Raw genomic sequence first — 16,852 nt, 5'->3', positions numbered from 1 at the left:
ACAGTATTTAGGGGTGCCTGGGTGGCTCAGTTGTTAAGCTTCTGCCTTCAGCTCAGGTCATGGTCCCAGCTGGGGTCCTGGGATTGAGCCCCGCATCAGGCTCCCTGCTCTGCAGGAAGGCTGCTTCTCCCTCTCCCACTCCCCCTGCTTGTGTTCCCTCTCTTGCTGTGTCTCTCTCTGTCAAAAAAATAAAATCTTAAAAAAAAAAAGAAAACAGTATTTACTCTGTAGATAATAATGATGTTGGTGAAGGGGGAAGAAGGTTGCCAAGGGGTGGAAATTTGGACATGATTAATAATTAGTACATGAGGGCGCCTGGGTGGCTCAGATGGTTAAGCATCTGCCTTCGGCTCGGGTCAAGATCCCGAGGTCCTGGGATCGAGTCCCACATCGGGTTCCCTGCTCAGCAGGGAGCCTGCTTCTCCCTCTGCCTCTGCCTCTCTCTCTCTCTCCCTGTCTCTCATGAATAAATAAATAAAATCTTAAAAAAAAAATAATCAGTACATGAAATCGTAGAGACATGAGTGTGGAAGAGCTAGGGGTTCTGCGCTCAGGCAGGGTAGCAGTGAGAGTCCCCAGACCCTTAGCACTCCAGCCCCTCACCCGTTCTAGTCGAACACATTCACTGCCAGGAAGTGAAGCACTCGACAAACAGATGTGGCATAAGTCATTATCCAAAATGCCTCATGTTGAGTCAAGGCTACTTTCTCTGTATTGTTCAAAAGGAGACTAGAATGTATAGTTTATGTCCCTACTGAAGCACACTATTCAATTAGTTTTAACCTTTTCTTCTATGACAGCAAGAACTGTTTTAGTATTCCAGGAAAAGGTCTAAATAGAACCCGAAACGGGGCTAGTTGGGAGCGTGGCTGGACGGAAGGTAAACCTTGCCTGACAAGACCAGTCTGTATTACACAGTGGCAGCTGAAATATGGATTAGGTGGAAAGGTGACACACGATATAAAGTTTATGAGGTTTTTATGTTCCTGGGATTGCTGCCATAAAACATAGCATCAAAGCCTCTGGGTTTTCCTGTGAAGTGTTTGAGAAAAAAAGAGAGGGTAGGAAAGAGAATAAACTGGTATAAAGCTAGGAAAATCTAAGATTACATAGGGAATTAAAATATTTAATGGCTAAGTATGGAATCACATTAAACAAAACTTCCTATGCAAGGAGAAAGAATTGGTGCGTTCTACCCTGAGTTTTGTCTACTGGAGGAATTGCTTTCTCAGTAACGTTGTTGGTTGCCTGGAATTTTAGCTTTGAGTTCTCTCAGACTTTCCCATTTACCATACATCTAGCCTACTATTTGGGTTCCTTCCTACTTACACTGCGTATTTACCGGGCATCTATCTGAGTCCCCAGAATGGCTAAAAAAACAGCCCCAACCCGAAAGGGAAAAGGGACACAAGATCCTTGCTAAGGTAGGCACCATATTTCCAGTAGCCCATGCTGGGAAATCAGGTCCCTGCACTGCTTCTCTACCCTGGACTTCTCTCATTAGCATTCCCAGCACAGCCCAGCACCTGGAACTCTACGAAAGCACACACGTCAGTGTGAGAGAGATGTGGAGGGGAAGCAGGACACGTGGAGTCTGTGGTCATGCCTACCTTCTTGGAAATAACCTCTCCCAACGGCTGGAGCTTGAAGAGCATAATGAAGTTTTCTTTTTAGCTTTTCCCTTCCTACCCTAAACACAAGTAGGGGAATAAAATGTTTGGAAAGTTAATCAAATTCTGAAAGTCTACTTGAAAGAGTTCTCATCTTAGAAAAATACCAAAAATTTTTACTTAACACTAAAGCTAGCCTGAATATAATTTTTTTTAAAGATTTTTTTAAAAAATTTATTTATTTGAGAGAGAATGAGAGAGAGCAAGCACATGAGAGGGGGGAGGGTCAGAGGGAAAAGCAGATTCCCTGCCGAGCAGGGAGCCCGACGCGGGACTCGATCCCGGGACTCCGGGATCATGACCTGAGCCGAAGGCAGTCGCTTAACCAACTGAGCCACCCAGGCGCCCCTGAATATAATTTTTTTGCTTGTGAGATTCAAAAAGCACTGTGGGTGTCTTGTTATAGACATTATTTATTCTACAGAGCAGCAAAACAAGTTCTTCTTTTGGGATCCTTTTATAAAGTTTCTAGCTGTTTAGATTTTCTATAATTGGGAAGGTACTGTTACTTCCTGAATTAGATTCATTTTATTACCCACTGAACGTAGCAAAAACCATTCACAACATTAATACTATGTAAAGAGTCTCATGTTCCTTGGGAATGAAAACGAGAAGTATCATTACTACAAATTTAACATAAGCAATATTTGGTTCCATTTCATTGCTAATAGATTATTAGAAGCAAAATTATAGAATTTTAGTGCTAGATAGGACTGTAGGCAGGTCACTCAGATTTTATTATTAAACTATTCCAAAGCAACTTTATGGGTATTATTATCCTTTATGTTTTATCCTCAGAAGCAACCCTACAAAATGCTCCACATACGTGGGTCACAGATTTATGAGTAATGGTTCGTACCCAGTATTTCTGTTGTTTCCAGGTGCCGTTCAGGAGACATCTGTGCTGTGAAAGTGAATACCGCTGGGGAGGTGAGTACCACAGAAAGGCCATGAGGCTGAAGAGAAACAAAATGTGGTGACTAATGGGGCAAAGTTGGGTCTTTAACCTGCATATTCTAGATATTAAATTACTTTAGCCTGTACTCCAAGCAATCAAGAATTGACAAATACATTTAACAGATACATTTATGGCAACTGCAAAGAACATGAAATTTAATTAAAGAATTTATTATGATTTTACCACCAGTGGGTGATCCACATTATAATCCTTTGCTTTGTATGTCTTCACTAAGCCTGAAATTGGGTAAGACATTCCATGGCTAGAAAAGAAAGAAAGTCCTTAGGTTTACATACAGCTATCAGAAATTCAAATTAACAAAACAAACATACTTTTATGGGAGAGCCCTTCACAGTCTCTTGACAATACAGTCATCTCACAAAGTGATACATTCTGTTTTCTTTGATACAACAATATATTATTGCTTTGGACATTTTGTGTATTCGTTAACAAAACCTCTGAAATGTTCAGCTTCAAAAGCTCATAGAATTGTATGTCAAATGCAGAAATTGCTTCCCAAACACGTAGATTAACCTGATGATCTTGAAGAAATCAAGAATTCACTCTGAAGTTTCTTTAATAAGCTCGAGGGCACGCGTTTTCTGTTTCGGCTGGCACCGCCTTGGCAGCGTGCTCCTGCACAGCTGATGATGTGGGAGGGAGCTCTGTGAGCCAAGATGTGCTGTGTTAGACATGCAAGCTTGACCCTCCAGTGATCTGCCCCATCGATAACTGATACATCCTTTCAAATGTTACATACTAATAGAGTTGACTCATAAATGATTATTGTGGTTTGAAAGGCTATCAAGAAAAGGCATCATGGTTTTTATTTGTGGGGTTTGATTTGTTCTAATGAAAAAACACTTTTTATATACTCTCAAATTTTTGGTGAACAAACAGGACAATATTATAGTTTACTAGATGACTCAAGATATATACTGTGAGAAGCTTATATATTTATAATTAATATATTGTAAATGAAATGCTTTACAATAGTAAAATGGTCTGTAAGTCTTTTTATGTGGGTTATTGGATGACTTTGGGCTTATTCAGCAAAAGATTTACATTTCATAAGAAGACAGAGTATTTTGGTGAACTATATGATTACTTATCCAAAAAAGGTATCCCTTGCCTATCACTTTCGTGAGATGGATCAGAAGCTATTGGTTCTCTGAATTGCTGTTTACTTAGGAATGTGCTTGACCTTTCTTGGGCTTCACAGTATTTGGAAAATTATTGCTTAGTGTGCTTTCATGATGTGAAAGGGTTCATGTAGCTTTCAAAAGTAACTTTCTAACAATACCCAACATCTTAGTTTGATTTCTTTTAAGAGTTGTATATGTTTTTCGTAAAACTTAGAATGGTCCATAATCCTATTTCTTCAAGATAACCATTATAGGATGTTTCTTCTAGTCTTTTTATGCATATCTTTAATTTATGATCATATGTGCATATAGTTTCAAACATTGCTTTGGTTACTTAATATTTTTTATAAACATTTTCCCATATCATTTTCTATTCTTCTAAAACATTATTTTTAATAGCCTTATTTTATTTTTTGAGTACTGCATTTCAGTTAACCATTCCTAAACTGTTGGAAATTAGGTTGTTTCCAAATTTTTCCATTATACATACCACTTAGGAAATTCTTTGATCATATGATGATTTCTTTAGGCTACATTCATAGGACTAAAATTAGTGGGCCCAAGGATATAAACATTTTTCAAGCTCTTGGGAGATTTTGCTCACTTGCTTTTTATTTTATTATTTATTTATTTATTTTTAAAGATTTATTTATTTACTTGAGAGAGACAGAGAGACAGAGAGAACAAGCAGAAGGGACAGAGGGAGAAGGGGAGAGAATCCTAAGCAGACTCTGCACTGAGGGTGGAGTCCGACACAGGGCTTGATCCCATGACCCTGAGATCACAACAAGAGCCGAAACCAAGAGTTGGACGCTTAATGGACTGCGCCACATAGGAACCCCACCTGCTTTTTAGAAAGGTGGTATCAATATGTGCTCTCAGCAGCTGAGTTTGGGGGTGACTTCACTGCACCATCCATAGCAAAGGCCTATTCTTAATTCTCAGTGATCACAGGTATTCAGTGTTAAGGCATCATACCAATAAAGTTCTGATCAAACAAATAAATTCTGGGCTACTGACAAGGATTCTGATCCCTTTCTTTTTGTGAGAGATTAAGAGAAAAAAAAATTCTTGCATTTGAGGTTTTAAAAATCCACAACACATGGTGAGGATGTGGAGAAATCAGAACCCTTATCCACTGCTTATGGGAGTGTAAAATGGTGTAGCTGCTGTGGATAACAACACTAGTTCCTCAAAACTTAAACAGAGAGCTACTGTATGACCTAATAACTCTACTCCTAAGTATATACTCAGTAGAAATGAAAACATATATCCACACAAAAAACTTATACACAAATGTTCATAGCAGCATTATTCATAATAGCCCCAAAGTGGAAACAGTCCAATGTCCATCTTCTGATGAATGGAGAAATAAAATGTGGCATATCCATCCAGTGGAATATTACTTGGCAATAAAAAGGAATGACATACTGATGCATGTATGGATGAACCATGAAAACATGCTAAGCTAAAGGTACAAATGACCACATATTATATAATTCCATTTATATAAAATATCCAGAGTAGGCAAATCTATAAAGACAGAAAGTAGATTAGTAGTTGCTTACGACTGGGGGGTGTAGGAGGATTGATGGGTGACAGCCAAGGGGAATGGAATTTCTTCTCAGGGCAATAAGATGTTCTAAAATCGATTGTGGTAATGGCTGTACAACTCCATGAATATGCTAAATCCCACTGAATTATACATTTTGAATGGGTAAATTTTATAGTGTGTGAATTGTATCTCAATAAGGCTGTTATAAAAGAAAAATCTATGAGGGCGCCTGGCTGGCTCAGTCGGTGGAGCATGTGATTCTTGATCTCAGGGTTGTGAGTTTAAGCCCCACATTAGGGGTAGAATATATTTTAGAAAAATAATAAAACTTAAAAAAAAAAAAAACTATGACCCAACAAATTACATTTGAATTAAGAAAACATTCCAGGACCCTAAGTTAAATTCCTTCTTTCTATAGCATGTTTAGATCTTACCACTTGTCCTAAATTATAAACATTTTTTAAAAATAAAAGCAATAACTTAGGTGAAGAAATAAAATCTCAAGTTCGCTCACCACAGATGAACACCAGCATTTCCAAAGCCAATGCCAGCAAAAGCACTTGCCAAGTGCATATTAGACCTCGCTTCAAGATCGTCAGGATTTCTGACAGCCCTGTGGATGATATAAATACCTACATCAACACCGGCGTTTCCTACTGAATAAAAAGCTGCCTTAGGGAAAGATCTGTGAAAAAAGAAATTCTACTTGGTAGGAAGAAAAATTAGGCAACTTATTCAAACGACATCTTGTCTTCTCAACGAAAACCAAAGGGAAACATATTTTCTCATCAGTGGTTTTGGGCAAAGGCATAATAAATATGCTGTCAGGCTGCTCATGTGATAAAAGTGCCAGGGGAAGCAAAGCACTGACCCTTGGACTGTGAGCTGCTCTAGAAATGTGCCCGGAGACTCATTCTTCTTCTTCATTTGTCAGTGATCTTGACTGTGGCCAAGTAAACATACACTCAGAATGCACAGGGCCCAGACTACTTCTCTGAAATGAGTCCCTGTTGCCCAGGGCTACCTGCAGGCTAAACGCAGCCTGCCCAGCCATCTTTCTTTCTGTGACACTGCCCCAAATAGAACCCTCTGGAGGCCTCTTTTAGTATCTGTGGAAACTACACATGTTATTTTAATATTTATCCTTATGGAAGTGGGATGTTATTGTAGGATGAGCCTTTGCTCGCTCTAGATGTCCTGACGCCACTTTGTAAAAGCAAATTCTCAAAGGCCCCTTGCAGATGCAGCTCAACCATCCTGCACACACTTGCTTAGAAACCCTGCCCCAGGGAAGAAGCCTGACTGCCAAGAATGACAAACCACCCCTTGCTTGCTTTTCACGATTTTGCCTGGAGTAAGGGTTCCTGTTATGCAGTAAGAGTGCTACAGCCTTTTATCTCCTTTCATTTGGAATGGTTAGGCATCTGTGGCTCCTTTCCAAACCCAGGGTTAGTTTCTTATTCCCTGAATACCAAGATGAAAGAGCAGATGATGGTGCTTTAGCTTTTCCTCTGTCCTTTACACCCCCTCACCTTCCACTGCGCTCTGCCAAGCCTTCTGCCCCTCTCTCACGCACTGGCCATTATCTGTATTTGCATCTACCCAGTCAAATGCTACCCTGCTCCCTGATGGTCTCCTGAAATAGTTCTGTGTCCTTTCCCTTTGCTTTACTACAAAATGTAGACTGAGCTCCCTCTCTAGTGCAGCTTCCAGCTCGGGGCCAGAGGAAGCACCATGTTCACATCTAGGTCCAACCTGCTGTGCTCTTTCCCTCTGTTATGTGTACAAATTGAGTCTGGCTTTGCATAGGTCTTACTGTCTCAGGGATCAGCTTTCATCTCTAAGTATATCTTTGCTCACTTGGGAGCCAATCATGGCTACATCATTTATAAATCCTTTGAAATCTTTCAGAAAGCTTTTTATATCTCCTGGGACAGACAACTCTACACATTCATTTTTTAAATTCAGTTCATGTTAGTTTGCTTAATGGGTTGACTCTGTGTGCCTCTGGACAGGGCCTGCATGGGCACAGCCAACATCTGTTTCTCTGGGTCTCATTTCAGCTCTTGGTGTAGCCAAATCTCAAAGGACATCTGCCCTCACCTGAGCTCTGGTTTCGAGGCTTTGATGAATAAGCCTTCTAGATGCATCCTTCAGAAATCAGGGGCTCATATTTTGTTCCTTTGCCTTTGCCTTTTCAGACTGAAGGACTCAGGTTTCATCTGACCTCAGGTGCGTCCCTCCCCATCCTTTTCATCCTTCCAGAACCTGCTGGTCTCTGGTGCTCCTCTGTGTCCACTGACTGATCTTTTGATCAACAGGCGTGCTCAGGATATTTCAGGATCTGGCACGCTATATTTTATGTGAGGGTGGAATGTGGTTTTCCTGTTCTATTTCTTCCCTCCCTCCCTCCCTTCCTTCCTTTTTCTTTCTTTCGATTTTATTTTTAAGTAATTCGACATCCATTGTGGGGCTCAAACTTACAACCCCAAGATCAAGATTTGCATGCTTTATTGACTGAGCCAGCCAGGCACCCCTTCCGTTCCATTTCTATCTCCTTTGGGCCACATACCTCTTCAGATACTTAGCGACGATCCGAAGTGCATGGACTGCCCAAATGTCGCTGATTGGGTTGCTGCCCTGGTATGCTGGCCGGGTGATAGGATTTGAAGGGCAGGGGCTCCGCATGTGGTAGGGGAGGGCAGTGTAGGACTCCAGGGCATGGCTAATGAGAAATATTTAAAACACACAGATTGAAAGCACCTTCTTCTTTTTTCCCTCCATTCAGATCACAGACTCTCTTGGACATGTTCAGTATTCACTCCACTGCAGATATGCTCTGTAGCAGTGATAATCACAGTGCATCCCAGCAGGTCAGACTCTTGCCCACAATAGTCGTTGCTTATTATAGAAATTAACAGTGAAGTTTATATTAACAGCATTACAGTGTTTTTTGACCAGTATGTATTACTGGATTACATGTGGCCCCTTTCTAGTGTGAATAAATCTTTATGATGTTGAATTTTTACATATTTGTGTCATGAAGAAAAGCACTGAATCTAAAAAATGATTTCCTTGTAAAAAATATTTATCATTTTATACCTTGCACTGATCAAATACCATATCACCCAAGGAGGGTCATAGTTATATGAACCTCCTATTAAGAGTGCGGTGCAATAGGTGAGAACACAGACGCTGGGGTCAGCTGTAAATCCTGGCACCAGACCTTCCTGTTGCAGGCCTGGGGTAAGTCACTAGCTAACCTGTGACTCTAAGACAAGGACAAATACTACTATGCCTTCCGGGTGCTGCTGTGAAAATTAAATGAGGTGGTACATGTAAAGTACTTAGAATAATGAGCAGCACATTGTAAAACTTACCATTCACTGTTATTATTAAATTTTGGCCTGAAAAAAAATTCAGTTCTTTTTTCTGACATGCCCTAAACTAAAGGTTGGCTATTTCAAGAACCAAGCTTCAGAATTTCCTCCACCTGCTGGGGTGCTATCAATTCTAATGAATCAATTACAGAAGAGAAAAAAAAAGCATAGCTATCTAGATCAATGATGCATTGGGAACACAATGTAACATGAACTGTTTCGGGCATGAATTATGGTTTTCAGTCTTAGAATGGAGAAATTCTTCTACACCTGAGAAGCAGATAAAACCTTTTGAACAAACCACTGGAATTTTTTTTTTAAATAGTTGGTAGATGCTTTTATGGCTTTATGGTTCTTAATCTGTTCAGTCTGTGGGCAATGCAAGAATGAGGTGTCCATGTCGGGAGATATTAACCAAATACCTAGGATGTGACAGTCACTGTGCTAAGGGACAGGGATGGAGAAGTGAGAAAGATGGTCCTGTCCTCATCAAGCTCACAGTGCAGTGAAGGAGATGGGCATGTGAAATGGAAGTGTCTTAGAATGTATAGCCCACCCAATGGGGAAAAGCAAAGAACGGAGTGGTCAGTTGTACCTGAGGAGAGGAAAGGGGGTGGGGGTCAGCAAAGGCTCCATAAAGGGGAGAATGCTCCATTGGAACTGGAAGATGAATGTTCCAAACAGATAAAGAGCTGAGCATTGGGGACATTCCAGGGCCAAAGAAATTTGGCCTTCTGGCAGTAGGCGTGGAAAGCCACTAAAAGACTTGTCAGGCAGAGGTATGTGTGTGTGCACGCATGTATATGTGTTTGCTGAGGCTGTTATGGAGGACAGACAGAAGGACTATGGGATGGAAGAAGGGAGACTGACAAGGAGACTACTGCAACTGTCCAAGCAAGACTTGGGCAGGTCTGAACCAAGGTGGGAACAATGAGGCTCGAGAGGAGGGAGCAGATAGGAGAGATTCAAGCAGGACAAGTGGTAGGAAATACTGGGCTATGTGTGGGCACGAGAAAGAAGTTCATAGTAAGTCCTGCTGCTCACTAACTTAAGGGATCCAGGAGAAGCTGTGAGGTGGTGGGGGAAGTTAGAGAAGAATCAGATTTCATCGAATTTAAGATGCCATGCATTGTAAGATGCACCAGTTAAAAAAAATGTACCACTGAGGAAGAAAACCATACAGTTGTGCCACAGATCGTAAGATGTGTTCTGAGTTCGGAGATGTAGAATGTGAAAAAATGTGCACGTGCAAGTGGATGAAACAGGTAGTTTGGGACATGCTGAACGTGGACGGTGTCCTGATCAGGGATCCAGTAGCACATCGCAGCTAAGGCCCAGGGAACATGCAGTATGACTCTGGCAAGTCACTACATCTCCAAGCCAGGTTTCTTTCTCGTGTGGCTCAGAGCTGTAGTGAAGTGGTGATGTGTGCAAAGTGCTGACGTGGTGAAATGTCCGCTCCCTTTCCTGCCCTCTTCCGTGCCGTGGCAGCCCTGGCTGTTTCCTGCTTCCTGTAGCCATAGAGGCAGGTGCTGTGGGTCTGAGATGCTGCACACCAGCTCTGCCTGCTCCTTTTGCTGTGTCCCTGTGGCAGCCGCTGTGGCTGGCCTGGTTGATCCTGGACAGCGGTCTATGGCTTACCCAGGAGCCCACCTAGTCACCAACCTTTACAGGTTCTGCGTTTTCATCTGGGAAAGGGGATAAGGACAGCCAAAGCTGGCGTGGTTGTGGAACACTAATCGATGTCTGCTTAGCAAGTGCTTTCAGCAAGAAAATACTGTCCATAGACTCAGGGGCTGGAAAAGCCCCTCCAGTTGGCACCGGTACCTACCAAAGCACATCGAAGCCACTGTTGGCAACCACCCGGTCAGGCATGTGCAGGGTGTGCAGAGGATCGATCAGTCCCAGTGTGGGTTTGATGGCTCGGGAAGCAATGCCTAAGACAGGGATTTTCAATAGAGGGGAAAGGTATGGACACCATTTTAAAAAATTAAGTTACTTAAGGATAGCAATTCTTAAAAAATTAAAAATACGAGATGAGATTCATTCTCATGAAGGGAGGCAGCAAGAACAGTGGAAAGAGGTCTGGAGTCAGAAACCTGGGTTTTTCAGTGGATCTGAAGCTCCTTCTGGTTTGAAGGAGCCAAGTGTGTACCTCTCTTCCCAACGCTGGTTTGAATGGTGTCACTGGCTATGGTGGGAGTATTTACACCAAAGAAATTGACAATACTACAAGTTGGCCATTAAGTTCCTGATTACATTCCAGAGAGCTGGTTTACTAGCTCACCACTGGTTTGGGTCCTGGTTCTGCAGCTTGCTATGTATCTTTGGGCGAGTCACTTAGTCTCTCTGAATTCTCTATTAGATCATAACAATATAGGGCTTCTATCCCTCATAGCTGATGTAAGGCTCGTATTAGAAAATATTATGTAAAAGTCTTGGGAAAACTGTAAAGTAGAATTCAAGTATTGGCTACTATTATCTTTAATAATGTCAAAGGTTAATGTAATTTAATTTGAAAAAGAGAAGTTACTATAAATGTGCAGTCAAATACCAATTTATTCTGCCTGGGACTTTTGGATCTCTCTGGAGTGATGGGAATGTTTTATACTTTGATTGGGGTAGTGGTTACATGGGTGTATCTGTCAAAATTCATCAAACTGACTCTTAAAAATGTATGCATTTTATTATATAAAAATTGTGTCTCAATGAAACTGATTTAAAATGGTGAAAGGAAAAAAAATATTGAAAAGATGTCCAAGGAAGGGAATAATCATTCACCACGGATGTACAGTTACTAACTTGGGCAGAGAAAAGTCCAATCAAGATTATGGCATTGCAAGAGGCTTTTGTAGGTAATTCTCAAAAAAAAGTTTATTAGACTGTTTCGTATTTTGATATGTAGTTGGAAAAAGAAAGAAAATGTGTGTGTGTGTGTGTGTGTGTACTTAACTCTAAACTCCTTGATTTTTAAATATTAGGATTAAAGAAAAGGAGGTGGGGTTGAAAGGTGAGAGAGAATTAAACACAATTTTTATGGGCACAGTTCTTACCAGTTTTTACTTTCAAGTGTTCATAGTCAAAGATGGCAACTCCCGTAGTTTCACTCCCAGTTCCTGAGGTAGTTGGGACTTGAACAAAATAATATTAATTTACATAATGCATCTAAATAAAAGTCAGTGGAGATACTTAATTCAGCCTTAGGAAGCAAGGAACAAAGTTAGAGAAGGAAGCTCTGATGCCCCTGTTGCTCACCTGAGGTCTGTATCTATATTAATCCGCACATAGGCTTCACATGTGTGTCCACGTCTGCATTAACATGCATGCGCAATAGTATGCCTATCAGCATTAACATACATGTTTAATATGCATATGTGATGGCAGCGTCTGCATTAATATGCACACGTTTCACATGCATGGTGTCCATGTCTGCATAACGTGTAGGCATGTCTAACATATATGTGCACTTCGATGAGAATGTGGGATACCTATATCGGTATTAACACATATGTAGGATGTCAGTGCCTGTGCCAACATGTATCCAGGCCTAACATGTATGTAGGTGTCCATGTCTGTATTAACACGTGTGTATGTTTAACATGTATGTGTAATGTCTGTTTCTGTGTTAACAGCTAGGAACTCTGGGCACTCTAGCACCCGAGCTTATGCAGCTGCAGCTGGGCATTCAAACACAGGCTGCTCGGCATCTTGGTTAGAAAATTCATATTTGCCTTCTCTAAAAGACATCTTTATTCCTTCTTGGCAGCAAGCACAGTAACGTTCTGCCTTTGCTGGGCTCTGTGGTTTTGTAGTTCTGTCAAGTTTCTAAACTTTACTAATCACCCCTCTGTGTGATGCTGACATAGTTTCACCAGAGGGTTCCATTTGCCAGACATCAATTATGGTGCTCCCTGCTGATTGCTCATTCATGTCAAAGCAGTTCATCTGCCTTCAGCTTACTCCTATACCATCACAAGGCCCACTCACAGTGGGGGCAGACGAGGGGGAGAAGAGAGAGGACAAAACTTCAGACAGATATTGTCCAGTTACCAGTTAGTGCATTTTCACTATAAAACTTTAAATAGTAATATGCTATAAAATGGGAGGGAGGGAAGACCAAGAGATCCCAAGGGCTGTGCGGGGACAGACAAGCTATTCTGATTTGGATTTGCGTGTCTGTCCCCAAGGGCAGCCACAGAGCAGATGTTGCCCAGAGTGATGCAGCCATGCTGGCCACATGTCCCAGGGAAGAGACAAAGCCCCAGGTCAGCTAAAGAGCCATTGTGTGGAAGAAAGGGTTGAGTCAACACCAGAAAAATAATAGCGAATGTTCCCCTTATACTCCACAGTGGCTTGCAGAATGGGACAAAGCAGAGAGGTTTAGAAGACCAACCTGCCAGCAGAGGGATCTAATAATATGGAAATGATAACCTTCCCTCCTCCTTCACACAGTGACTTCCTAGCATAAATCTGCAAACTGCCCTACCACTGACCCAAATTGTCTCTATCTGCGCAATAAATGAAGATCAGAATTTTAAACATCAATGAACTGCTATCTGTTCTGCTCTCCAAACAATGTACTACACTGAAATGAAGAAATCACAAAGCTTTGGGAACGTATACCCTAACATTCCTGGCTTGCATCTTTCCTGAGGCCTTTTGCCAACTGCAAAACAAAACATACAAACACACAAACAGTCTTTACCTGCAATCAGAGGCTTCAGAGGCACAGACACAGGCTTTCCCTTCCCAATGGGGGCATTGACATAATCTAGGAAATCAGAGTGAGGGCTGGACGCATACAGATTAGCGGCTTTACAGGTGTCCATGGTGGAGCCGCCACCGACAGCAACGTAGGCATCAAAAGCTCCCCTTTTGACAAACTCAATAGCTTCCATGAAGCTTGGAGAAGGGAAAATAAAAGCCATAGTTAGGTCATATTTTTTCAGAAATAAATCGCCACGCCATTAAACAAGGCCTGGAGCAAGTTTTAGGCAACAGTGAGATGTGTTGGCTTCTACATAAAGTAAATAGCAACAATAAAATAATACCTTCTATCAGTTGGTTCCACCCTCACATTATCATAAACCTTAAAATTTATGCCATTCTTCACTAGGGAATCCATAACCATTTGTACGGGAGGGAGCTGGGAGAGGTTCTTATCTGTCATCAAACACACATTTTTAGCACCCATGTTTTGTAGGTCCTACAACAACAAAAATAATTTGTAAGTTAGGTTTGATTGCCCGAGAACTGTAATAGACTCTCTCTCTCTGGCAAATTTAACACTGTACATTTTTAACAACAAAGGGCTCAATTGTTGTCAATTTGCATTTGCTTTAAAAGACATGTAACATTTATAATGGAAGACTGTAGGAATCTTAAATACTTGCCATTCCCACTTCCTTTGTAACTCCTGCTCCGTATCTAATATTTGAAATGGCCATCTGAGGGAAAAAAAAAAAAAGATTTAGGTATAGGGTGTGTTTCACTTCTAAAAACCTATAAATGAAATGAATGGTTCCTTACTGTGTAGAGAATAAAGTATATATTCCTTAGCGTGGCCTTCATTTTAATTTATGACTCCTGAACGAGGAGGAGACATAAATTTAATCAAATAATTATGTAATTACGGTGTGATAAAAATTCATCAGAATTCATTGCTCCTTTATTCTTGCTTCAAAAGATTACTTGGGCCTCTTTTAGGATTGTTATAATTACAAAACTAAACTGTAACATACAACATATGTTGGAGACGTTTGTAGAACTGGGAATCTGTCCTGTTTTGATGGCTGAACAAAAGACAGTATTCTAGACATTACTCATGTTATCAGAAGATTTGTATTCCAGTTCCATTACCTCTATTGCTAAATAGGGTCTCGTCAAATAATGAGATTAGGGAACACCAATTAATAGTAAACTTCAAATGAGATAACAATGCATTAGCAAAATACTCTAGTATTTTTTCAAGTCATTCATAAAGAGAAAGAATGGATTGATTATATCTACCTCAAAGGCATAATCTGTTGATTTCCCAGAAGGTGCAAATCCAGGAGCTAGAAATGTAGAAATTAGCATCAGAGTAGGCCTCAAAAACAAAGCAAAAATAATGGTTTTTGTTAGTAAATTGGTATTTCAGCAGTGAACATAAGCATCTCCCTTAAAAAGCCTTACCTATAAAGAAAAGAAAAAGCCTTAGCTAAAATACATTTTCAAGTTTCATTGTTGTCTATCAAATTGAAATTAAAACTTGCATTTTAAGAGAATGTAATATTAACTTGATGCTGATTGTGTGAAAATAGTTATTTAAGGGCGCCTGGGTGGCTCAGTTGGTTAAGCGACTGCCTTCGGCTCAGGTCATGATCCTGGAGTCCCTGGATCGAGTCCCGCATTGGGCTCCCTGCTCAGCAGGGAGTCTGCTTCTCCCTCTGACCCTCCCAACCCTCCCCCCTCTCATGCTCTCTCTCTGTCTCTCTCTCTCAAATAAATAAATAAAATCTTTAAGAAAAATAGTTATTTAAAATATTTTCTTCATTGAAATTAAAATATACTTTTGAAACAATGTCTAAAAATCCTCTAGGGGAAAAAAAACCCCTCTAGACTCGAGTTGGATTACTGTTAGAGAACAACTATTAGTAAATTCATTAATTAGAGTCTTGCTTATATTTCTTATAACAATTGTGATCAGTTGTTTGAATTAAAATTTTTCCGTGCAGAAAAAATGATCACAGTAAGAAATTTATATTTTTCAAGTTAAAGCATGTAAAAATTTAGTTTTATTTATGAGATTTAATAAAAATTTTTATAAACTGATATTTCTTTGTAATGTTATCAGGTTTTAGTTATGGCAGAAATGATTTCCTGTCATATTAGAACAAGAAGGCTTCACTTAATGAGTTTGTTTTTTTTTTTAAGATTTTATTTATTTATTTGACAGAGAGACACAGCGAGAGAGAGAACACAAGCAGGGGGAATGAGAGAGGGAGAAGCAGGCTTCCCGCGGAGCAGGGAGCCCGATGCGGGGCTCCATCACTTAATGAGTTTTATCTTTGTTTTCATCACTCCTGGTCAGTCATAAGATTGAAAAAGAAATCTGCAACAATTTCCACTACCATTTTTTTTTTTTTTTTAAAGAACAAGAGGCCACAACTAGACAACAATTTACCTTTGGATTCCTGAGGGCAAGGGTATCCTTAATCAAAATTCAAATTTCTTGCCTTATCCACTGTAATGAAATAATCTATTACTCTTGCTACTGAAGTTTAGGAAAAGTCATAAATTGAATCCTAGGAAACAGTGAGATTATCTTTCTTTAAATTATTAATTTTATGCCCCCAAACAGGAGACTACTAATTCTTGGTTGAAATAAACTAAGAATTGGAAAGAACCAGCTGAAGACAAAATTCTGCGTATGTCCATGAGGACCTAAAAGGCTGGGCATGCTTTCACCTGGCAGATGGTCATTAATGACTGGGAGGTCCCTTGGCTTGTCCTAAATGGTGAGCCACACCAGTGGCAGGAAAAAGCCCTCAGTCACTCTATCTGTTCTACTCCCCAACAGGCTTCTCTGTGGGTTCTGCTTAGTTTCCTGTATGGGCAGCCCCCCTCATTTCCATTCTCACTGTGCTGTTTAGATTTGACCTTTCCTTCTAAGAGGTGAAATCAGTTTTTGTGTCAGTAATTCATGTGACATTCTGAGGACACGCTGAAGCTACAATGAGCTTCCTGCTGCTCTGTGGACAATGGAGTTGGGAAGGATTAAGATGTTTGTGGGAACTGAAAACTTTTGTCATTTTTAATTACTAAGAAACAGAATGTTACTTTAAAAAAAAAATTGATATAAACAAGTTTCTTCCTTCTAGGAACTGCTTTGCTCTTTAGCCTCTTTCTTTCCTGAGACGTATTAAAACGATCCAAAGAGTTCATCTTGGTTAATTGTGTTTGATTAACTCAGACAATCTTAAAATCTCATCTGTGCCCCCATTTTTAGCTTTGGCAAATAATTCTATTTAAAATAGAAAAAACATCATAAATAGCATTAAATATATACTTGAGCCAAACATATAATCAATCAGTAGCATACGTTCAGCTCCCATCATATAATCAGAACTAGATGCTGCCAGTTGTAAGTGAAAAGGCAACCA

The 16,852-nt window shown here is 40.3% G+C and overlaps 1 protein-coding gene across 6 annotated transcripts in view; it reads right to left on the bottom strand.

The window, feature by feature from the left end:
- The window catches only part of ADHFE1 (alcohol dehydrogenase iron containing 1), a 50,630-nt gene that overhangs the window by 26,416 nt on the left and 7,362 nt on the right, over nt 1-16,852 (bottom strand). For 5 of the 6 annotated variants that reach the window (XM_035011259.1, XM_035011260.1, XM_035011257.1 and 2 more), the window contains exons 3-12: nt 14,718-14,764; nt 14,102-14,155; nt 13,760-13,914; nt 13,414-13,610; nt 11,762-11,839; nt 10,540-10,645; nt 7,901-8,053; nt 5,843-5,941; nt 2,812-2,890; nt 2,530-2,626 (exon numbers count right to left, since the gene is read on the bottom strand). In XM_035011259.1, the coding sequence (XP_034867150.1) occupies nt 2,530-2,626; nt 2,812-2,890; nt 5,843-5,941; nt 7,901-8,053; nt 10,540-10,645; nt 11,762-11,839; nt 13,414-13,610; nt 13,760-13,914; nt 14,102-14,155; nt 14,718-14,764 (1,065 nt within the window). Of the gene's footprint in view, nt 1-1,610; nt 1,691-2,529; nt 2,627-2,811; nt 2,891-5,842; nt 5,942-7,900; nt 8,054-10,539; nt 10,646-11,761; nt 11,840-13,413; nt 13,611-13,759; nt 13,915-14,101; nt 14,156-14,717; nt 14,765-16,852 lie in introns of all 6 variants that reach the window. The other variant, XR_004680409.1, reaches the window with a different exon arrangement.

Source organism: Mirounga leonina, unplaced genomic scaffold (genome assembly GCF_011800145.1).
Source record: "Mirounga leonina isolate KUSES-001 unplaced genomic scaffold, KU_Mleo_1.0 Mir_165, whole genome shotgun sequence".
In the NCBI taxonomy this organism is placed as follows: Eukaryota; Metazoa; Chordata; class Mammalia; order Carnivora; family Phocidae; genus Mirounga; species Mirounga leonina.
Note: the sequence above shows the minus strand (reverse complement) of the source record. Positions and strands in the feature narration are given on the sequence as shown.